The sequence below is a fragment of the Daucus carota genome, chromosome 4, assembly GCF_001625215.2.
Source record: "Daucus carota subsp. sativus chromosome 4, DH1 v3.0, whole genome shotgun sequence".
Lineage (NCBI taxonomy): Eukaryota > Viridiplantae > Streptophyta > Magnoliopsida > Apiales > Apiaceae > Daucus > Daucus carota.
In genome coordinates, this window is record NC_030384.2 from 36,094,472 (window position 1) to 36,118,949 (window position 24,478).

At 34.8% G+C, this 24,478-nt stretch overlaps 5 protein-coding genes and 1 non-coding gene across 8 annotated transcripts; 5 read left to right on the top strand and 1 right to left on the bottom strand.

Moving 5' to 3' along the window:
• The first annotated feature begins 315 nt into the window (after positions 1 to 315).
• LOC108218667 (ATP-dependent Clp protease ATP-binding subunit CLPT1, chloroplastic) lies at positions 316 to 7,580 on the top strand. Of its 3 annotated transcripts, none has more exons than XM_064092560.1 (7): positions 320 to 684; positions 2,031 to 2,066; positions 2,238 to 2,347; positions 2,600 to 2,779; positions 5,916 to 6,043; positions 6,142 to 6,193; positions 7,562 to 7,580. In XM_064092560.1, exons 1-6 carry the CDS (start codon positions 464 to 466, stop codon positions 6,181 to 6,183), a joined length of 717 nt encoding a protein of 238 aa, XP_063948630.1. In that variant the 5' UTR covers positions 320 to 463; the 3' UTR covers positions 6,184 to 6,193; positions 7,562 to 7,580. The 3 variants fall into 3 exon arrangements, with proteins under 3 accessions (XP_017247200.1, XP_063948630.1, XP_017247201.1); XM_017391712.2 differs by lacking the exon at positions 7,562 to 7,580 and adding an exon at positions 7,240 to 7,258; XM_017391711.2 differs by lacking the exon at positions 7,562 to 7,580 and having other exon boundaries at positions 316 to 684; positions 6,142 to 6,398.
• Positions 7,581 to 10,151: 2,571 nt separating this feature from the next.
• Positions 10,152 to 12,212, top strand: LOC108218665 (protein PSK SIMULATOR 3-like). The gene has a single exon (XM_017391709.2). It carries the CDS (start codon positions 10,465 to 10,467, stop codon positions 11,887 to 11,889), a length of 1,425 nt encoding a protein of 474 aa, XP_017247198.1. The 5' UTR covers positions 10,152 to 10,464; the 3' UTR covers positions 11,890 to 12,212.
• Positions 12,213 to 14,229: 2,017 nt separating this feature from the next.
• LOC108218666 (uncharacterized) lies at positions 14,230 to 15,822 on the top strand. The gene is made up of 2 exons (XM_017391710.2): positions 14,230 to 15,442; positions 15,685 to 15,822. Exons 1-2 carry the CDS (start codon positions 14,522 to 14,524, stop codon positions 15,790 to 15,792), a joined length of 1,029 nt encoding a protein of 342 aa, XP_017247199.1. The 5' UTR covers positions 14,230 to 14,521; the 3' UTR covers positions 15,793 to 15,822.
• On the bottom strand, positions 15,551 to 19,040 carry LOC108218664 (probable aminotransferase ACS12). The gene is made up of 4 exons (XM_017391708.2): positions 18,527 to 19,040; positions 17,390 to 17,515; positions 16,993 to 17,153; positions 15,551 to 16,871 (listed from the first exon to the last, which is right to left on the bottom strand). Exons 1-4 carry the CDS (start codon positions 18,836 to 18,838, stop codon positions 16,007 to 16,009), a joined length of 1,464 nt encoding a protein of 487 aa, XP_017247197.1. The 5' UTR covers positions 18,839 to 19,040; the 3' UTR covers positions 15,551 to 16,006.
• Positions 19,041 to 22,130: 3,090 nt separating this feature from the next.
• On the top strand, positions 22,131 to 22,857 carry LOC135146762 (uncharacterized). Its single transcript, XM_064092190.1, has 2 exons — positions 22,131 to 22,756; positions 22,851 to 22,857. Exons 1-2 carry the CDS (start codon positions 22,131 to 22,133, stop codon positions 22,855 to 22,857), a joined length of 633 nt encoding a protein of 210 aa, XP_063948260.1.
• Positions 22,858 to 22,890: 33 nt separating this feature from the next.
• On the top strand, positions 22,891 to 24,454 carry LOC108216637 (uncharacterized). The gene is made up of 3 exons (XR_010290844.1): positions 22,891 to 23,164; positions 23,360 to 23,419; positions 24,025 to 24,454. It is a non-coding gene; the product is annotated as an uncharacterized LOC108216637 (transcript).
• Positions 24,455 to 24,478: the final 24 nt, after the last annotated feature.

A 24,478-nucleotide genomic window follows, 5' to 3' on the forward strand; every position in this document is an offset into this window, starting at 1 on the left:
TGTTTCAAAACATGCTAAATTATTTAAACGAATCTGGAATTCTGATTACTTAAGCATGATTCTGACAGTTCCGAATATGAATTATGCTAAAAAAATTCTGACACTGATCAAATCCAAATTTGAATTGACTAAATTAAAAAAATCTGAACATAAAATTAAAAATATAATTTCAAATTGATCCAATCCGAAACCGATCCATTATGCACGGGCGGTCCGAACTACAACTAAAAATTGTGGAATGAGAAACTGGCCCGGGCCTTTTATGCGTATCTAAGTTGATTTGTACTTTGTTTACACCGTAAAATCTAGTAAGTTACTGTAAATCAATTATGAATCTGGTGTTTGACATCCAAAAGCTTGTTATTACACCAAATTAGAAAGAGGGGCAGATTAGAAAATTAGGGTTTATCTTTCAATACTTGAAAGTTGAAACCCAATTCCCCATCTATTCTATCCAATATCCATGGCTGCTCACGCCCTCTCGCTGCTCCCCATTTCGACACCTTCTCGTAATCATTTTTGCTGTAAACAAGAATCAATTAAATCATCACTCTGTTATCATCTTAGTCTCGCTAGCTCTTTCGTTGGAGCTAAATTGGCTGTTAATTATACAAATTCGCGGCAGTACACTCACACACAGCACTCCTCCACGGTGGCCACCATCTCCGTCAGTCTTCCCACTGGGTACATACTTAACTCTTACTCATTTCTATCTCACTTGATTATATGTATGTGGATTTGAAATTAACAAAATAACAACTAGAATTGTAATGACTAGAATTGAAAGTATGCACTCTTGGATTTTATAATTGTGCGGTTTGAGTATGATATTTAGAAGTGGAATAAGCAGAGGCTCAAACTCTTCCTAAGTAATCGTACGTTTTCAGTTAAGAACTGAAGTAGATAGGCAAAATGTCAAGCGGAGTAAATATACCTTTTCACTTGATAACTTATATAACACGGGTCATAAAAGGATTAAGCAGGGGATAAGATTATAATCCTGTAAACTTCTTTATTTTATGTTTGTTTTGCATAAACATTTGAGATTGGTTTAAAGATTATAGTCATTTAAAATATGTCATCTCTATGGCAAAAAAAAAAATGTCATCTCATGTTTGTTTTGTTGGATTGCGGGATATAGGGGCCATTTGGATGAGCTTAAAATAAGTGCTTCTTAGTTAAAGTAAAAAAGTGAAGTAGAAGTTAGAAGCAAATTAGGACTTATAAGTGATTAAAGTGTTTGGGAAAGAAGCAGGAGCTCTGAGAGAAAAGCTAGCATTTGTAACTTTTAAAAAGTGCTTCTGCTTTTTTACACAAACTGGACAAGAAAAGCAGAAACCAACTTCTTCGGAAAAGAAGTGCTTCTCCCCTCGTCCCAAACAGGCACATAATTACAATGCCCTCTTAATGTTTGTTTTATTAGATAGCTGGATATAATTATAATCCCCTAAGACTAGGTTGGAGGAGGTATTATATAATCCCCTCTAAACGTCAATTTTTTTAAAAGACTATAATCTCCTAACTCTATACTCCTTTTGTACCATTCATTTCTTTACACTTTCCTTTTTGGGATGTGCTTCTCAATTCTTTACATCTCAAAACTTTTAAAATATTGTAAACTTTTATAATATAAAAACCAATCTCACCCACCACTTTCATCCATCTTCCTTAATCTATCAATTAAATAGTAATGGATCTCACCACTTTACCCACTTTACTTACTCTTTCACACTACTTTTTACAGTACAGGTGAACTGAACAAAATCCATGTTATTTATAAGGATCATGAGATAAAAAATAAAAATGTTCAACCTATCTATTTAATCTATTAACCTATATGACTCGTGAAGAAGTTCAACCAGTCTTTTTAATTTCTTAACTGAAAAGATATGACTATACATGAAGAGTTTGAGCTTGCCTATTCATTTTCTATGTGCAGTACTCAAAAGTGTCATACATTCAATTAATCTGACTTGCTTATATTCTTATATTTCAGTTTTGGATTAATATTGCATCATTTTTAATTGCAGGACACCTGATAGAATCTCGAGGCAGAAGTCTCCCAAGTAATTTCTCAATTGAATAATATTTGTTCGTATTGCAGAATCATGTTTAGGAGTGATTCTAAACTAAAATGCTTGTTTCTAGGGATAATTAAGTAAAATGTTCTGTTTTACTATTTGTGGTGATAGTGATGATTAATGTTTTTCTTGTGTGTGTGTGTGTGTGTGTTTAAGATGGTCAGCTAGGGCAATAAAGTCGTATGCAATGGCTGAATTGGAAGCTAGAAAGCTTAAGTATCCTAATACTGGGACGGAAGCTCTTCTCATGGGAATTTTGGTCGAAGGTTTGATAATGTTGCTTTTCTGTTCGGTTGATTATTTCATTGTTAAGTTTTTCTTAATCTAGTTGACGATGATTGGAAGTGTGGTTGCTTGTATCTGACAACTAACACTGTTAGAAGCCTGATATTACCTTAAAAATGGTTATATTTTATGCAGAATAAATAACATATAATTATTGTATATAGGGGCTTGTGATAAAATCGCATGTCATAGTATGCAAATCACATTCAAATGTATTATTTTTTTTATATTAGGAACCAGTTTAGCTGCAAAGTTCTTGAGAGAAAATGGTATCACTCTTTTTAAAGTTCGGGATGAGACTGTCAAATTGCTTGGAAAATCAGACATGTACTTTTTCAGTCCTGAGCATCCTCCATTCACAGAACCAGCTCAGCGGGCACTTGATTGGGCTATAGCTGAGAAACTGAAGTCAGGTGACTTTCTGTCTTCTAAACTATAAGATCTCATCGGGTAATATTGCAATCGTGGTTTTAATGATGGCGGCAGCAACTATAGCTGTGCGCTTGTACTAAGATTAAATGAAATACAGTTTGTTGCTTAATGCTGTTGATTTTTCCATCTGAAATACTGCTACATATAAAGCAATGACACGTCACTGAATTTTAACATTGTTCAAAGTTCAAACATAATCAGTAATAAGTACTCATTTTAGGACACAAGTACATGACAATTAATTGAAGGGTCTTTCTAGTGTGTGCCCATGGGCACACACTAACAACTACTTTTTGTATAGGTGGAAGATTTTGGTTGGTGGAGATTTTTGTGCATGCAGGGGGCCATCATTATTAATGATATGGGAGCCAATCAAAATGCACCATCTAGCTAAAAAGTGGTTGTTAGTGTGTGCCCATGGGCACAGACTAGAAAACCCGACAGAAATGTGGAAAGAATTTTTAATATATTAACAATTTCCTACTGAAGATTCATCAGAAATGTGAAAGTAAAAATTTATCTGTTTACAAATAGAATTGCTGAAAACCAAACTCCTTAGTTCAGGGACAAGGACTAAGCAATCAAGGTCTCGATTCTCGGCACAATCACAAACTTAAGTTTTTCAATATACTAGCAATGTTAGCTAAGCACGCAACACATGAATTACCCTATATATTGTATCCGCCCTGGATTATACCCTTACGAATTTCAATTGTAATTCTGAAGATGGCGGCAACAACTACTCCTGGTCCCTCGTACCAAAATATTCAAATGATATAAAGTTCCTGATGCTGATTTTCCATCTTGAGTAGGTTAAGAATTAATGTGTACAATATATATGTGTGTGACTAACAATTTGTGTATATCTATACTATACTATTAAAGCCGAAACATTAAAAGTTTGGTCGGTCGGTCGGTACTTGGGCCAAAATACGGGCCTATCTATATAACCAATTATTCTGGGCCTATTTATATAAATAATTATTCTTTTTAATTTGGGTCAAAGTACGGGCCTATCTATATAACCAATTAATAATAATCCTTTTAAAACTGAAACATTAAAAGTTTGGTAGGTCAGTACTTGGGTCAAAATACGGGCCTATCTATATAACCAATTATTCTGGGTCTATCTATATAACCAATTATTCTTTTTAATTTGGGCCATAGTACGGGCCTATCTATATAACCAGATAATCCTTTTAATTGAAATATATTACTTTTTTATATTTTTGACTAAAAAACTCAATCTTCTAAAATAACATTGAGAAACATGGTAATTACTTTTTTAACTAAAATATATTATCTTTTTATAAATTTTCCAACTAAAAAATTAATCTTTTACAATTAATACGGACATGGGCGACATATTTATACGTAAAGATGTGTGCCAAAAGTCTAAAAGTCAAATAATAAAAAATAGAGGGAGTATTATTATATTGGTCGGGCGGTCGGTACTTGGGCCGAAGTACGGGCCTATCTATATATATAACCAATTATTCTTTTTAACTAAAATAAATTATCTTTTATATATTTTTTAGATAAAAAAAAAAAATCAATCTTCTAAAATAATATCGAGCAACATAGTAATTGTCTTTTTAATCAAAACGCTTTATCTTTTTTAGATTTTCTAACTAAAAAAACCGAGTTTTTACAATCAACACGGGCGCCATATATATAAAAATATAATATCATTAAATATAATTATTAATAAATAACATGTGATATTATTCAACCAAAATACATTAATAACATTATTTTTAAATACTCTAATGATCTCATATTAAAAGAAATATTACAAATCTGTCATATACTATATATTATTACACTATTAAAGCCAAAAATAAAAATTCACTTGGTTGGTCAGTTAGTTGAGTTTGGTGAATCGTTTGGTATTCGACCCACGGAGCTCTTAAATTTATAACATGTTATAGTATATTTTTTATTATCAATTAAACCAAAACATCAAATTTAGGTTAGTATGATGGGGAGGTATTTGGTTCATGCGTATGTTTTATACCATATTATTAATTATTATTAACTAAATATCAAAGGTTGATTGGTTAGTTTATATCTGAGTTTATAGGCCACCTTAAATTATAACATGTAAAAGAAAATATTTTAACATTCTCATTAAAATATATATGTTCGACCTAATTTTCAATTAGCCATTTAACGGACTTAACTATGAAGAATTTATCCAATTGTTAAGTAAAAAATCTATTAAACCATGTTATTCTATCATAATTTTATTTTTACAATAAAATTAGGTAACTTTAAAATATATATAATAAAATAACAAATATGTTAACCGCCCGTGCATTGCACGGGTTATAAGCTAGTATGATATATAACTAGAATAAAGAGAATTGTAAAATAAAGCAAAACAAAACAAAGTAAAACAACACAAAAGTATGAAACAGATCTACACAAGAATTATATACAGTGGTAATGGTTAGATATAAAACGGACCTGTATTGAAGCAGCACACATGAAGAGTTCAATCATAGTTTTGCAAGCTATTAATTGTTGCAATGTATATAATTCTTGTGTAAATCTGTTTTACCATAAATTGCTAGAAATTAGTGTGTAGAATATATATGATGTGATTTCTATATGTCCAATTTATGTGGCCATCAGATATATTAATTAAAAAACTGCAGGTAACTGTCAAATAGTTGCAACTTTAACAGTACCCATCCTAATAGTAACAACCAAGTTTACATTTATTATATTAATAATAATAATATTGTTATTCTAATATAATATTGCTGGATACGAAGTTAATTACATGCTACTAAAGTTTGTCATTTCTGAAATATAAATGAAAAATGAATAGTCATTTTATGACTTGACAATTTGATGAAAGCAAGGGAGAATGAACTTAAAATTTATAAACAAGTTCCTCAAGGAGACTCATCACACATGTGAACACATCTTTATCTGTTTATGATGAATTGCTAACCTAGCTGACGTATAGGTTGCTGTCCTGAACTGTTGATATTGAAATTCAGCTCTCAGTATGGAATTCCAAACTGCAGTAAATTAGTTGTGATCATGTTTTTTGTTGAGATATATCAGTTATTGATAGTGCTTATTATGATGTCATGTGAACTATAGGCGAAGATGGGGAAGTAACAGCTGCTCACTTTCTTCTGGGAGTGTGGTCAGAAAAGGAATCAGCTGGTCACAAGATCATGGCTGCACTTGGTTTTGATGATGAGAAAGCTAAGGAAGTTGCCAAATTTGTAAGCTTTAAATTGAAATTCTTATGTGCTACTTGACTAGTTTTTTCTATGATTATCGACTCCAATTTTGATAGTTAATTGAACTTTTGATTATGTAGATGGACAAGGATATAGACTTGGGCTTCAAGACGAGAAGTTAGAGCTTTGGAAGTGAGCGTAATTTTTGCTTATTAATCTTCTTAAGAAATTTCTGGGACATATGCTTGGGGTCCTCTGCGATACTTATGTCCCATATATTCTTTTAAGGCTTCTTAAAAGTTCATTGTGTCAATTCCTTGTCCAGTGTGTGCAGTCTCTCTTCACAATTTTACCTTACTCCCTTTAGCTATAAGATCTATACCTGGTTTCCGTACCATGCTATCCTGTCGATCCATTTTGCTACTATTCTGGTAACTAATATGGTGACTAAAATAATCTAGGTCAGTGACCTCATATCATTTAGTCTCATCAGCTATAATTTGTGCATTGGATATGATAACTATTACAAATACTTAAAAGTTAAAACGAAGAATCTCATGCTATGAAATAAAGTAAGAATCTGAGATGGGGGGTGAATGCCTTAAAGTGACAAGACAATGTCAGTTGGCAACCATTCTGCTACTGTAGTAGTAGAATAACAAGATAACTAAGATATCTTATATATTAATGGCCTCATATGTCAAAGGCATTACAGCTATACTTGGACATTTGATTTTTAAAGATTACATCTTAATGATTTGGATGATTTCACGTATGCAAAGAGTACTGTTACTAATGAAGAACCTATCATATTAAGGAGTAAAGAAATGACTTGAGATGGGTGGTAAATATGATCATATTAAGTAGTAAAGGAATGATTTGATTCTGTAAATATGATTGTAGATACTAGATAGGGGCAAATCAGAATGATCTTTATAGGAACACCACCCTGTTGGAAATTTTTGCCTAAACCGTAGGACACAAGGAATAAGTGTGAGCCATTAGTTTAACTTAATTAATCCTTTTTTAAGAGCTTATCGCATCTCACTAGGCATGTAATTGGCCTTCTTTTGTCTGTCATTTGGCCAGATAAAACTTGTTCTATTTCTTTAATGTGTTCACAGATCTGATAATCCTCTGGGTGTGGAGCTATATACAGTGCGATGTCTTGTGTTGCAGTTAATTGTAGTAATTAGGGTTAGAATTGTAAGCCACCTTGGTTGATTTACATTATGCAGTTATTTGGATTGTTTCGGAAACACCCACCCAATATATATCCCTTCCATTTCGGCCCTGCTCAGGTGGACTGGTGAAGAGAGTGCAGGGACATGTATCCTCGATTGTGTGGTTGGCTGGTCGCCCAGGGTGTGTTGGTGCATGGTTATATCATCAGGTCATGATGAGAGAAATGAATCTAAAAGGCAGAACAGTACTTACTGATTGACTGAATATTGAAGGGCCATGCTTTGCAACTCCCTCACGTTTTTCTCTGTTTTCTCTAGATATTCTGTTTAGTAATTGATTTTATCTGTAGACACTCTCAGATCTACGTATTCACAGAAGGGGGTTGGCCCCGGCCAGGGAGAGTTTAATCAGCCATCAACGAACCAAAGACTGATAAAATATTTTTTCTCCCTACCAGGAAAAAGTTATAGGCAGAAGAGAAATTATCTTCCAATAATAACTTTGTGCTAGATGGGCAGCAAAAATAGCCATCCCCATCCATGATCAGGGAGTTGATCCCATGGTTGGGAAGATAAGGGCTGCTGAATCGCTCTCTGTCTCTAGAGGGACCAGGGAGTTGAACATAAAGTTGTGGCTATTAAATCTCCGGATGAACATGATTTCTGATTAAATTGGTTTGAAATCGATTTCTGGTTTATTTTTAATTTCAAATCTAAGTTATTTCATGAATTGACTTAAAATCTTTTAATCTCTGATCTAAAGTCGGACAGGCTAAAGGAGGCTCTACTGAGAGTTAATATGTACTGGGATAAGACGCTGATAGTTACTCCCTCTGTCTCTCATTTCTTTACAGTTTTTTCACACAATTCGGCACGCATTTTAATGCGCACGCAAAATATAGTTCTATAATTCATTTTTAAAATTTTTCTTTTTTGTATAAAAATTTTAACATCAAATTTTTATTCAGAAGAAAAAAATTTCAAAATATTTGTTGAACTACGTTTTACGAAAGTATTAGAATGCGTCCCGAGTCCCCGTCCCTAATGTAAACAAATGAGGGGACGGGGGAGTAATATAGAGTACTCCCTCCGTCCCATTTTAAATGCTTTTGACTTTTTTACACGTATTTTAAGATGTTAAAAAAATCACATCTAAACATAATAATTTCTTATAAAATTTATATCAAATAAAAGTTTAGAACCTAAACTTTTATTTGATATAAGAATTGAATTATTTTATTAAGTGTAGATATTATTTTTTTACATCTCAATATACGTGCTAGAAAGTCAAACATCAGTTAAAATGGGACAGAGGGAGTACTATATTAGGTAGTGTTCTAAAAATCCCCGATTTAACCGATAAATCCCCGATTAATCCCCTGTAAGGTCAGCCACCGATCCGATTTTTGAAATCCGATTAATCCTTATATATATTTCATAATCGAAGTATATGTGATAAATTATTAAAATTAAAATACTATATTACTTTAAATATGAATAATTATAGAGTTTATGAATATAGTAAATATATTAGTTACTAAATAGCTAATATAATAATAACTAAATATTAAATAATATATTAATATTAAAATAAGCCCCCGATTTTAACTCCGATTAATCCTTCCGATTAATCCCCGATTTCTGATTAATCCTTGAATCGGTAGCTCAACTGATTAGGTCCGATTCCCGATTTCTGTAACACTGATATTAGGTGGTCACGTGGTTTGTTAAAATGTGATTTGGGATGGAGTTTAGAAAATGAGTAAAAGAATAAACTTAGGGTCAGAAGCAAAATGATTGGGTTTTTGACGAAAAGGGAGCATAAGTTTGATTTCATGCGTACGTATACGGTTAGCCTGAGGAAGCATTCTATGCTTCAACTCTCAATGAAGACATAAGATATTTGAAATACAAATATTGATATTCGAACTCGTAAATGACTTGATAAACCCTAAAAGAGTGACAATTTCGATTAACATCTGATTTTAATTTCATATGCACAACCTATTCCGCTGATCTAATGGAGGAATGAAGAAAGAACACCAACTTGCTTTGATGTGAGTGTACGAAGAAGAAATTTCAGCACTAACAATTGAACACAGGAGGTATCTTTATCATGCAGTATCTAAACAAATCCGAGTGGAACCTTTTGCCCACTCAAAGATACGATAAGGAAATTAAACCACCACATTTTATTAATCCAAATTGACCACTCCAACCCTAGCATTTCGCAACTTGAAAACAATTCCAACCCCAAGCTTTAAAGAATCTGTAATTCTCTATATATGGCCCTGTTTGGTTGAGAGAAGCAGAATGCTTCTGACTTCTACTTCTCTTGATCTGTTTGTATAAAGAAGTAGAAGCATTTTTAAAAAGATAAGAATGCTAGCTTCTCTCACAGCTTCTGCTTGTTTTCCAAACACTTTATTAACTTCTTTACTTTTCACTTCTCTCCTCCACTTCTTTAATATAAGCAAGAAATCACTTTTTTTAAGCTAACCCAAACGACCCCTATATCTACACTACGGCGGAATCATGATCCTGAAACACTCCAAGTTAAAATATTTAATATTCAAATCGAAGGCAATGCTCAACAATTTTTCTTTTATCATCTTTTAAAATGATGAGATCCCGGACGTTCACCCGAGTTGAATAGACAGTGAGATGATTTGAAGAAAGGAGATCGGGTTCCAATCCGTGCGTATCGCATAAAAGTTCTCAACCACCGGGTCTTATCGCTCGATTAGTCCAATTTACCTACCTGTGTTTCCTATGGAGCTAGTCGGCAGATTTCTAGGAAATAATCCTAGACAGGGTATCCAGTAATAAACTTTTATTGAAGAAAATGATGAGACGTTAGTTAAATGATGAATTTTACTAATTTTTTCAGTTCAGTCGGGATCTGAGACGAGATCGGACCATTATCGCATTTTGCACGTAAATGCGTTAATTTGTTTGTTCACTCTTCTTTCCGTTTGCACCTCCATGTCATGTGGCCACAAGTTATATAATTTATGTTGAACAAACAAGTTTCTCTGTCATTGGTGTATTTCTCATTAGTCTATTGTATGCAATGCTTTCAAACACCCCACGAGCCCCAAACACCACTCCTTTCTCCGCACTTGAATTATTACAAACTCCCTGCACCTCTTTTTCAAGCCCCATTCAAACTTGTTCCCAGTGCCATCACCCCCACATTATTATCTTCCACACACCTTATCTTTCTTTAACTACTCCTCCACCTCATTCTTCATCATTTGCTCTGTAAAGAATAAGTCCATGGCACTCGAAGCATGGCTACTCAAGGTGAAGAAGAGGGTATCAAGCACTCTCAATTCCACACCTGCAAACACCAAGCATATGGTTAAGAAAACGTCGAATGTCGGAGTCTTGGCCTTGGAGATCACAAGCCTCATGTCCAAACTCATACACCTATGGCGATCCCTGTCTGATAAGAATATAGCTCATCTTAGAACAGAATCTGTTTCACTCGAAGGCGTTCACAAGATTGTGTCCAGTGATGAATGTTTTCTTCTGAGCCTTGCTTGCGCGGAGATGGTGGAGAATCTTGGACTACTAGTCAAGTCCTTGTCGGTGATGAGCAAGCGGTGCCATGACTTGAATCTTCAGTCGTTTGATCGCTTGTTTGATGAGTTCGCTAGAACAGGGTGTGATCCTTGTCACTGGATCATGAGCTGGAGAGATATGGAAGCCAAAATCAGGAAAATGGACAAGTATGTCAAAACAACAGCGACGCTTTACAAAGAGCTGGAGGAGCTTTCTGCGGTGGAAAATGTTGTGAAGAAATCGTTGAAGTCGTGCAAGGAACACGAGGCGTCAATCAAGCAGCTTAAGATCATTGATCAACAGCAGAAATTAGCTTGGCAGAGACAGGAGGTCAAGTATAAGAAGGAGAAGTCTTTATGGAATCGGAATTTTGATAAAGTTACAATCCTGCTCGCAAGATCAGTGTTCACGGTTCTTGCACGGATCAAGCTTGTTTTTGGAACAGGCCATGCAAATACAATTCCAGTCACTTCTCTGCCTCGAAGCCTCTCTGCTTCCGCAGCTGTCTATCCATCTGAAAACCATTTTGATAATTCTGTCAGCATGGTTTCTGGACCATTGATCATGATCAAGAACACGAAGCAACAAGAAAAATCACCAGGATTATTTGAATTAAACTCTAAGATAATAAAACCACCGACAGGTACACTAGGCGCGGCTGCTCTAGCTCTACATTACTCAAATTTGATCATTGTGATGGAGAAGATGATAAGGTCACCACACTTGGTTGGATTTGATGCAAGGGATGATCTCTACGCGATGCTGCCACAAAGCATTAGGTGGTCACTCCGAGGAAGACTAAAAGGGGTAGGATTCGCGGCTACTGATCCAGTTCTTGCTGGAGAATGGAAAGATGCTTTAGGGAAGATACTAGGCTGGTTGTCACCCTTGGCGCATAACATGATAAAGTGGCAAAGTGAAAGGAGCTTCGAGCAGCAAACTATGACCCCGAAGACGAATGTTCTTTTGTTGCAAACACTCTATTTTGCCAACCAGGAGAAGACTGAAGATGCCATAACTGAGTTGCTGGTAGGTCTGAATTACATATGGAGATTTGAAAGAGAGATGAACGCCAAGGCCGTATTACATTGTGATGACTTTAATAGATTCGTAAAATTACATGATTGTGCTAGCTAATTTTGAGCGGATGAGCCGGAGTCGAAAGTGTCTTGGGACAACAGAGGATAAACCCACCACTTGGGCTATTCAAGTGCTCTTCTTCGCCATGTTTTAATCCCGTTGGTATTGTTTTTCACTTGGTTTTTTTTTTAGTTCTGATGGTTATAAGTTGATACCATCATCTTGTTCTTAGTGTTATTTGATAGATTGAAGTCATAGGATCAGATCTGCGAGGTTTTGTTTTGCCTTCAAATCTGATCTGTATGTTGTAATTATATAATGTTTATATTTTATATATAAGACATGATTGAATCAAATATTCAATAGAACATTTTCGTTCATATACATACCATGTGAACATATTATTTTTGTAATCTGGTAATTTGTTGTTCTCCACACTGAATTTGATTCAGTTGGTTCTCTACATATGCTGCTACAGTTTGATAATAAGTGGGAAGATATATAAATTGATCATCTAGCAAGGATCCGGCTTAATTTAAAAACAGATTTCCTAATCTTAAGAACAGGGAACAAATTTTCTACTTTTAATAACAGGGTTAGCATAATTCAGTTTGGACAGTTTTAAAGTCTAAATCAAACCAAATTGAAAATTTCGATTTTGAACATCTAGAAATTGAACTCAAACTCCGAATGTTATAAAAAATCAATCCAAATCGAATCGATTCTTAACGGATTGATTTAGTTCAATTTCGGCTTAATGCGAATTTTTTTTAATTATATTTTCTTACTGAGCTAAAATAAAAATTATGTGTTACTTTTATCTGACTCTCAACAAAACACTTAGAAAATAAAGATGACATTTGTATAACTCTCAATAAATAATAGTTTTATGCGTTACTTTTTTTGTTGTTAAGAAGAAAAATAACTCATTTAATTAAAAATTATTAATTATTAACCAGATGCATAAGGATGTAGATAAGAATAGAAAATGATTTTCAAATGAATAAACAACAAGAGAAAATGGACGGCACTTAAATATTTAACCTAAACTATAAATATATTATTTATAAAATATATGTAGACGTTTCAGTTATCTACAGTCAAGGTGAAAATCCAACTTAAACAAAAAATTTCGGTATCTAATAATGAAACATACTCTTAAAAACCCGAAAATTTCAGTTTGGACGATTTATATTAGATGGACCGGATCGGTTTCGAATAATTATGCTCAGGCTATTTAAAACCCCTCTTAGCTAACGACCTTTCAACCTTAAGAAGCTGCTTAGCAGGGCTAGCTAGCTGGCAGATATATCAAACATTACTTGCAGATAGTAGAAGAACGGTGTGTAGGGCGAAGTAAAACAGCTTGCATAAAGCCCAATAAATGGCCACTGCCGCTGTTTGGGGGCCAGAGCAATCGCCTTTGCTGCCTCCCAACAAATTAAGGTCAAATGTGTGGTGATGCAAGTTGGAGGACCTTCAACAGACTTCAACTTGCCCACAAATTTGAGCCTAATATGCGCCATATTATCAACCACTGTAATGACATTTTGTTTGGCAACCTTTTGTAATATATATTACTCTGTATATTAGGATTTCAAATTAGCATTTCCAATAAGAACTCTTTTTCTTTTTATCTGCACTAATATTTTATTATACTGATTTCTTATGAAGAAGAAGAACCTACATGGGGTAACAGATGTATAGCAGATAATGAGATAAACATGTTAACCAAAACTTCCTGAGTTTAGACAGATTTCCAGAGAACCTTTTTTACTACAGTATGAAATAACGATGTGTACTTTTCTATATGCCTAATGATTGCTTCTTGTTCAGAAATAAAATTTTGAAAAGGTTCATGTAACTTGCTAATGATATCTTGATATATATCGCGATTCATGTTAAAACTGGCTATCGGCAGATGGGGGAGTAGTTGTTGGAAAATATGAGTTTTAGTTCATATTGGCAAGTCATATCGAGTAATTATGACTAAGGTGATACGATGATTCAAAGATATTCCATAAAAGTGGAAATTATAATTTTAGTGGAAATTATAATTTTTTAATGAAATTGGGCTCAAATTTATAACATGCGTTAATCTGATCATGTTTCAGATTATATATGGAATATAGTAGCTTGCAAATTTTAATCTGATTTTATTTCTGATTATTTATGGAATAGAGTAGTTAACAAGTTTTACACCGATTCCATAATTTATTCCATATTTGATGTTATTTAATTATAGACAAGAATAACACACTAGTCTCTCCACACTTGTATATATTCCTATAGAATGTTATGGTTAATTATTCTTGCTCGATTTCTGGCTTGCTGGTGGTGCCATCGAAATCTGTTTTATCCTGGGAAGCGATCGTTCTACGCATACGGTGAGGCAGCGCTGACTCGGGTTTTGTTATTGTTATACTTGCTCCTTATCTTTTGCTTTGTCACGCTTTTTTCATTACACACAAACAGCATAGTTTTGTTGTTTGGTTTAACGCAGATTGTTCAACAGTAGTTACAAGAACCTAATACCACATTACCACCCTTTTATGTGTCCAACACAAAAGCGCAGTAGTTTATAAGAGCAGCTCTGCCTAATGTCGTTTACTTAATATTAGTGCAGTTGGTATCCGTAACTAATAGATTCCAAGTTCTCTAACCCGGTATTACCTACAGGTTTGTATATATGGCCAGCACAAATATGTTTGGGCAGCACAAGCTATTAGATCAAATTTTCGCTTTAGGCATAATGGTAGCAAACCAATTTTTGTCCCAAAGTTCAACCCGGCAGCGAATAAAACAGCCAGCTTCAGTTCCATTTATTTGGGAAGTAAGACCAGGTCTCCCTAAAACGGACTGGAAGCATATTGCACCAGTTGGTCCAACTGCTTTGCCTCCAGTCAAGCTGACCGCCCTGGATTCATTAATCCAGTGGGAAGAAATGCCAGGAAAACCTCTACATTGCTTCCCACATGAGATGCCAGATGCAGGTCCAGTAGTGCACTTACCACCACCTATGCTACGTGATTCTCAATCACCTAGACCTACAGTGTACTCCCAGAATATTTCGTATAATGCAGATGATGATGATGGATGTGATGGTGATGATGAAAAAGATGAAATAATTGATTCATACCTTGATGCATGGGGTTTTGAAGACGTGGAGTTGATCAGCTTAGCTCCATCGCTTTTGGCCAATCGACTAATACCAACTCTGGCAATATCTAATGCTGTTCCAGTGGTAGAAAATGGTCTGATGAATGGGAACAATCTTCAGCTACAAGCAACCTTTTCTCCTATATATGAGAGTGACAGCAGTACAAGCAGCTATGCAACAGGTAATACAAGCCTAGACGACACTCCAATTTTAGAACGTCTCTTTCCATTGTTATTGCGCAAGTCAAGTTTCCAGGAAAAGGTTGGATGCGAGAAGGGTACACATACTACCCCACAGACACTGCCAAGCAGGGTTTCAGACATGAATTATGAACTTGACCAAAAACTTGTAGTGAAGAGGCCGTTAACTCTTGGGGAGCAAATATTGATCAGTCGCAAAAGAAGCTACCACAGGAAAGCTATTTTAATGCGAGACCAGAATCACTCCATGGTAATTTCACAATTTGAACTTCTTTGCTATGAATAATCTCACTTTTTTACAAATTATTCTCTTTATACCAATACCAAAAGCATAATGCATCAATGAGTCTCTTCAACATCACAAAAACTGAATCTTAATTTCATCAAGTTCGAACATAATAACGACATAAAACAGATAATTCAAAGGTACCTTTTGCTTATTTTCTACAATATTTACAAGGATATACTCTTGCCTGCATATCTTACTTGCAGGAATTTATGAAGAAAAGTGCCCTCGGTTGTTGCATGGTCGGAAGTGTCAACAAGATCAAAAGAATACAGGGCAAGTGGAAGAAGCACCTGCAACTGAAGCCAAGTTAAGAAAGTCCCTCTGCAATTTTAGTTAATGCCACTTTTGTTGAAAGTCTCCTTCAGACTGCTGTCCACATTAATTTCATTTCATTTCATATATCACATGTCTAAAATATGAGTTCCTTCACAATGCAATTATGCTCTGAATATGTGTCAAACCTTGAGATACCTATCATGTTTATATGATCTTTATAGATATGAACAGAATCCTATAATACAATAATCATGGGATTCCAGTTTGAGATGTGCCTATTGGAGTAATTTTCTGAATCCTGCCCATGACAATAGGAATATCATTTTCTTGTAAGGTAGTAAAACAACACCTGAACCATCCAGGCTCAATGCAGTGGCAAGCTGATCCTGGAGTAATATTTATCTTAGCAATATTTAGGAGTTTGTGCCAAAGGGCAAGTTCTCCTTTCTCATCACGTGAACTGATTAATCCACTCATATTGACCCAACAGTACAATCCTCCACTGCTCTTTGCACACTCAATCCCCAATTGTTTTAATCCTTCCACAAACAGATCATACATTTTTGTCAGCCTCTCTCTATTGATCTTTATATATTGTTGAATGAACCTTTTGTCCGAAAGCATTGAAATTAGTAGCTGCTGAGTTGGAGTTGAGATGGAACAAAATCTTGTCAACTTTTTAGAAGCAGCCAAAACATTTTCATTGCAGGAATAAATAGCCCCTACTCTGTATCCAGGAAGAGACAGGTCTTTGGACAGCCCATATATTATGTGGACCCTTTCCTTCTCAAAATCTTCCGACTGCAGAATTTCGGCCATGCTTACAAACTCTTCATTTCCATAAACAGACCCAGCAAATACCTCATCTGATATAATATGAATATTCTTCTCTTCGGCAAATGTTAAGAGATTGTAGAGCAACTCTCTGTTTAGTATATTACCAACGGGGTTCGAAGGGTTTGATATCAGAACCCCACGGATTCTTTTCCCTCGTTTTCTTGCCTGATTAAATGTTTGTTCAAGAGTATTTTTACTCAACATGAAGCCATCAGAGCTACCACAATGAACAGGAATCAGCTCCACTCCTGTCCGATATAATACATCCCTGTCAAACCTGAGAAATGGCATCCATATTACAGCTCATTATTATTTCAAAAAAACAAAAAACTGAATATTCTCACACGAAGTGACAAAAGGAAAAGATTGATATATATGTTTCATATAAGGAAGATTACCCAGGATAATATGGTGCTGGAATGAGAAATGCATCCCCGGGGTCAGCTAAACAGAAGCAGAGTATTTCAACAGCAGGGGTTGCACCAGATGTTAACACCAGTTGAGATGGGTTTAATGATATTGTTCCTCCAATCACCTCAGAAACAAAACCTGACATTGCCTACACAACAGAATCAAAATAATATAAACCTTAGTTACAACTTATATAACCTCAGGTTAACTTTTACAATGTAAAGAGTATTATGAACCAATGAATCAACACTATTATTTGGCACCACATCTGATAATCGGTCAAATGAAGTGAACATAAATTACATTAGATTTTATCATCAAAATTGAGAAATCATATGGTTGATCTATGAAATATAATCAACAATGATTTATTTGTACAATTACCACTTTCATATCCATCAATCCATCAAATGGCTGGTAGGTAGCAAGACCACCAATTGTCAAGCCTCCTTGCAGTAAGGAATCATTTGAATTTTGAAGAAGCCAAGTCTCAATCAAATCCAACGACAACTACAACCGAATAACACGATCAAATAATTAAGATCAAAACATAGCATAACTACCAAAATTAATGTCTTAAACATGGTTTAGACCTTAATAGGATATTTGCCTGTAAAATTTAACTACAATGAGAGACCCAACGATTTGTAATGACACGAAAATCTAGTGTTTTAATTTGAAATATCTTACAGGAAATGTAAAAGTTCATGTAAAGATTCATTATGTAATACCATGATCTTATAACAGAAATGTTGTATTTGGTTGGCGTGAATTAATTTGGAAGGAATGGAATGAAATTTGAACTATGTTTTGGTCAATTGTTTATAAATTCCATTCCTTCCTCCATTCCATTCTTTACACCCTATACTAGATACCACACCATCAGTTTGAGAAAGAATGCTTCATTCCCTCCTATACTCGATCTCTTCTCAAATCTCATCATAACAATTTTGCACTCACTCATTTTTTTTCAAAACTTCACTCCTACCTCTTCTATTTTCATTTGTTTTTATTCATTCCATTCCATCCTCGCCAACCAAACACAACATGAGTGCATGTTTGGCTATAGAATTGTTTTTCACAAAACAAATGTGGTTTTGTTCCTTAAAAAATAGAAAACAAGTTTTTTTTTGGGGAACTATAAAATAGTTATCTAAATCTAAAACTCTCTCGATATCTTCAACCTTCCTACTGACTAAACATGAAGATTCAATTACTCTACATAATCAAGTAAAATGGTGTATCCTATTTTCCAAACTTTGTTTTGACAAACAGTTCCCAAACACCTTTAAATTCGAAAACTAAAAACAGAAAATAATACCAAACATCACCTACATTCCAAAAATCTCGATTCGAAACTAAGCAAAAAACCTACTAATGCAACACTTTCGAGTTTGGGTGCACGAATTGTTCGGGTGTAGAATATGACATGGACATTTCAACAACGAATACAGCATACTAGGAAAGTGCTACATGATCAATTATATAAACATATAAAAAAAAACAAATAAAAATCGATACCCTATTTTCAGCAATCCCGAGATCAATGATACCATCTGGACTGCGGAGACTGTGATACGGATCGGAGCGCACCATGTCCATTCCAATGTAATACGGCGATTCATTGGGCTTAGCGATTGGGCTGGCCCTAGATGACAACTGCGCGCGGATTGGCGACGAAGATGAAGAGGATGGAGTGGAATTAGCAGGAGAACGGTGTCGTTTGAGGTGAAATTGCAGGAAGTAGAAGAGAGCACAAGGTAGGAGTGAGCCTAATACTAAACCGCCTCTTCCGTGAACTATGAGTCCCTGCAAAGGCACGACTAGTCTCATGATGTATGTATGAGTACAGAAGTTGATGGATTGCCAAAGTTGAGGAGGAAGCTCCGGGGGATACAGAGTGTGTGTGCGCGTGTGCGTGTGTTTTAGATGTGTGTTTTTAAGGTGCCTTGCTTGCGTAGAGAGATAGCTAGAAAAGAAGAACGGGTACTTGTTGCGCTTTTTTTTTAATATTTGTTTTTTCCAATTAAACACAGGCACAAATGAAATGACACAACATCTTGCCAAAGTTCAATCCTCTGCGTACAGTAAAAAAAGTGAGATAAATAGCATCGAATCGAAAATCTGTCACGCCGGGGGAGATAAATAGCATCCATGGACAGATTTAGGATTAAAGTTTAGTGAAAATAGGGATGATAATTATTCGTATGCTTAAATTCAGATAAAAATTTGTCATGCTGGTTTTGGGCATAAGAGCATCCACAATAGGAAGCCCACTTTTCTTTTAATTTTTTTCTCATTTCTGTGCCCCTTAGGCAAGAATTGGTTTTTTACAAATTTCCACTTTTCAGTGGGTTTTGCTTAAGCAAAAACAGAGAGACGAAAGATTAAAATATTAATTTATACATACAGTCTGCACCAACTGACCAGGGACATCATAGAGGTCCTAGCCACTTTTCTACCAAATGCTCAATGCTGCAAAGTTAATACTTAATAATCAAAGACCCAGGTCCCTTTCTACCAAATGCTCAATGCTGCAAAATTAATATTTAATAATCAAAGACCCAGGTCCTTTTTACGTGGATCGAGGAGGGAGTTAGTCCCCCATTGCACATGCCCTAACACAAGCCAAACAAGATAACAAGTCAGAACAAACTACAAATTGAATAAACTAAAAGACTAAAAGTTTTGCATAATTTCAGAATTTTGTAAAGCCAAATTTTTTGTATTTAATCTAAAATTTAAAGTGACATAAGTTACTTTTACATCTCGTTAAGATTACAACTACCCGATGAGTTCATAATTTGTCAGTGGTGTGTCATCTATTAAAATATCATAGGTTATTAGAAGTATTATAAAGACAAGTCCAAGTAATGTATCATATATTAGTTTTGAAACTATAAGTGGGCATTAAAAGTTTTATGAGTCAGAGTTAATCGGCAATTCTATTATCTAAATATTTTACTTGATTTAGATATTTTTTTTTAAAAAATTTTAACAAAAAATTAAATAGTAAGTCCAAGAAGTTAACTTATTTTTCACGCGAAAGTGTTTCCGAAATATGTTATACAAGTTCAACCTATCCATATATTTAATATAAATAAAGATAATATTAATATCCTTTTAAGATCAATGTTCTAAGAAATAAAAGTTAATATATATCATTTTAATCCATCTAATACTAGTAAGTAATCTAGTGAAGCCAAACAAGTTAGCAAACACATATTATGAAACTATATTGCCGACAAGCTGAAACAGTCACCTCCTTATTATTAGGGCTAAGGTGTGTTGTAAAAAGTAAGAATCGGATTTAATCAGTAAAGAAATAGAACAAGAAATAATTGTAGATGAATAGGATTGATAAGAGATTAATCGGGTGATTAATTGCATAATTGGAGATTTAATCAATTTGATGAGCGACATGACATGAATTAATCGTGATTAATCACTGACTTTTAGAACAATATAACTGATGCATGTGTATAAGTAATTATTTTAATCAAACTAGTACAACAAATATCAAACATTTAAAATAAAAGACATGGTCCAAATATTTTATCACCATAACACTACCCATACTAGGAAATGAAGGTTAGTTCATTGTTTAACATGTCAAAATCTTGCAGATGAGGTGTATTAAAAGAGCTAACACAGTTATAGTTTGGTAGTTAGTGTTGAGATTTTATTCGATTCTGGAAGATGCTAGCTATGATGATGCGGTACTTGGCAGCTAGTGCGGTGATCTTATTCGATTTCGGGAGATGCTAGTTAGGAGGATGCGGTTCTTGTATGCAAGGGATATCTGTTAAAAGAGGTAATGCATCTATAGGTTTGTAGTTAGTGCAGTGATTTTATCCGATTCCTGGAGATGCTAGTTGGGATGATATACTACTTGTATAAGGGTAGATGAATTTTTGGAGTTATCTTTATGTTTCAAAGACTCGTTCTTATTCATTTATATTTCTTGTTTACTCATTTAGAAAGTGCAACAAATCTGTTCGTATTTAGTTATATTTCTTATCTAATCACTTATAAAATACAACATATGTTATAGCTATTTTCGTACTTGTATGAATTTTATGAGTTACCTTTATGTTTCAAAAAAAATCGTTCTTGTTCATTTATATTTCTTATTTAATCTTCCAGTTGATAGCATACCTTATTAAAGGTTTAACATGAATAGTTTATCTGGATACTACAACAAATATCAACATTTAAAGAAAAAGACACGATCCAAATGTTTTGTCACCGTAACACTGTCATACTAGGAATTGAAAGTCAGTTCATTGTTTAACATGTCAAAATCTTGCATAAGAGGTGTATTTAAAGAGGTAACACAAAATCTTGCATAAGAGGTGTATTAAAGAGGCAACACAGTTATAATTCGATAATTAGTGTTGAAATCTTACTCTATTTCGGAAGATGCTAATTAAGAGGATGCGGTCCTCGACGGCTAGTACAATGTTCTTATTCGATTCCGAGATATGCTAGTTAGGAGGATGCAGTACTTGTATGTAAGAGATGTCTGTTAAAAAGTTAATGCAATTAGTGCAGTAATCTTGTTCGATTTCGAAAGATGCTAACTAGAATGATACAATACTTATACAAGAGTGGATGAATTTTCTGAGTTTTCACTTCATAGATTCGTTCTTATTCATTTATATTTTTTTTTGAATAAATTCATTTATATTTTTTATTTAATCATTTATAAAGTGCAATAGATTCGTTCTTATTCATTTATGTTTCTTATTTAATTATTTGTAAAGTGCAACTAATGTCATGACTATTTCAAATTTCGTACTATTATAGAATTTCCAAATTACATCTATATTCAAAAATTTGTTCTTATTTATTTATATCTCTTATATAATTATTCGGTCTATTAGTTGCATATCTTATTAGACTAGGTTTATCATGGATAGTCTCTTTATCTTTTCTATTGTATGAAGTTAAGAAAAAGAAAAACCTAGCTGTGGGTCGAACACTCCACCCATTATATATGACGAATGTACGGTTGCGTATCTTAACCAACGAAGCCCAAACAACAGTCTATAATTTTTTGATTATAAATATAATTGAAGTCTAAACCCTAAGCTCCGCGAGCAATCATCGCCCCAATATCACCATGAAATCTGAATCCCAGACATCACAATCATCTCCGTACCATTTGGCCGTCACAAGAGTCGCCGTCGCTCAAATATGCCGTTCAGTCGGCTTTAAGTCCGTCCAAAACTCTGCCCTCTCAGTCATCACCGATATCGCCGGAAAGTACCTTCAGGCGATCGCTTCCGGCGCCGTCTCAGCCGCCAATTCAGCCGGAAGAACCGAGTCGAACGTCGTCGACATCGTCGCCGCGCTCGAACATCTTCATTCCAATACGGGTTTTCCCGGCGGGTCGGGTGTCAATTTCGGGTTCTGTAGCTCCGGGCTTCTGACTGATGTAATGAAGTTCGTTAAGTATACTGATGAGATTCCCTTCGCTAAGCCGTTGCGGAGGGAGCGTTTAAGAGATAAAATTAGCAACACGTGTTACGAGAATTGTGAGAATCGGAGGAGTTATGTTCCGAAATGGCTGCCTTTGATGCCGGAGATTCGGGGATTGGAGGTGAAGAGAAGGGAGTATTGGCCTTTTACCGCTGATAAGGAAATGGGAGTTGCGGTGGAGGGGAAGAACGTGGAGATAGGGAAGAGGGAAATGTTGCCGGTGAAGAGACCGAAATTGAAGTTTAAGATCGAGAAGGGTGGAATAGGGTTTAAGGGGGGTTTACAGAATAGCGGGAAAAGGGTTTTAGGGGAAATTTGGAGTGAGAATGGAGAATCTAGTAGAGTTGGTGATGATAAAAAGATTGTAAGTTATTATGTAAGGAGAAAGAAGACTACAAACACATAAAGAGGGAAGCAGGATACATGTGATTGGAAAATAAATTTCTTTGAGATTTTTTTTAAAAATTGTTGAAATGATTTATACATGATCGGTAGCTATGTCAAGTTGACAATCTATTCGTGACCTTGTACTCAAGTGGATGAAATAGACCAGATAGTTGATTTCCGATATGCACTGATATAGTTTTGGTGGATTATCAAATGATTAATTAGAATAGGAGCATACAGTGGGATTACATGGATTAAGACCAGCTGATTTTTCATGCAACTGAATCAGTAAGTGTTAAACTTGTAGGTGATTTTGTGGTGTTGAGCCTGATTTCTTTCAGTTGAATTATCTTAAATGTGATTTTGAATTCGATTCTGCATTCGCGCCTTTAATTTTTTAGCATATTATTAGACGCTGAAACATAGAATCTTCTATTTCCTATACTATAGTGAGGTTTATTGCTATCATTTTTCGCCTTACAGTCAGACACGGCAAGTGACAATTGACAACTGCGGAAGGTTGGATGACATATGATAGTGAAAGTGAGTACACCCCTGATCTTGTAGCTTCTTGATTATATGTCCATAGAAAACCCTTCACTTCATTGTAAAAGTTACTTGTATGTTCCTTGTGCTATTTAAGTTGCATGCTTTTAGTTTATTAGGTCCTCCCAAATTTTTGTCGGTGTAACCAGGTTACTTGTTGATATAGTAAAATAGGTAAGAATTTATGATCGATCAATCATTGCTTCCTCTCTTTTAATCATTAAAACATCAGAATATACTATAGGCTACCATATGGCGCCTGTTTAAAATTGACCAGCCCTTCACACTTGCACCGAGACCCCGGCTTTAAGGGGCTATCTTGCCCATGGATGCCACAGAAGTAGTGTAGGGTGTGTACAGCTTTCTGGTATACTTCTAGCTGAAATTGATAGTACTGCCCTGTTAAGGCCAAATATTAAGGGCCTTTATTTATTTGTTGCATCTACATTTTGCGAGTTGTATGAATCCGTAGTATTGGTAATGTGCATGACCTACAAGTTATTTATTTATTTATTTTGCCACGGACCTATAAGTTATTAATTGTATGAGATGCTACTAAAATTATATTTATCATCTTTTTTGAAACAAAAATGGAACTTAAGGTCTAGAAAGAGTGCATGGATTTAGTTCTGAAGATTTATATCTGCTGGTTTGATCACAAAGGAATGCAAGGAAGGCTGTGTGGATCAGACGGGTAGCTGCATTTGATAATGAGTAGGGATCAAATACACTGGGGTCAGTTCGTCACTCCAGGGCTTCTGCTCTTTTATATTGCTGGATGGATCGGATATGTAGGAAGGAGCTACTTGATTGTAATCAGAGATGAAGAAGCGAACATTGAAATCATAATCAATGATCCCTTTGTTATTTAGTTTCAAAGCTCAGAGGATTCGGCTAGCTTACCTCAATGTATTACAAATTTACATTATATCTTAATTCAGTAAGGTTCATTGCTATCTAGATACAATTACAATTCAGTTTCACTGTTGTAGCATGCCGATAGCAAGTAGTTGAAAATTCTTATTAATCGGATTTGCTTGTGTTTCTTGTGTTTAT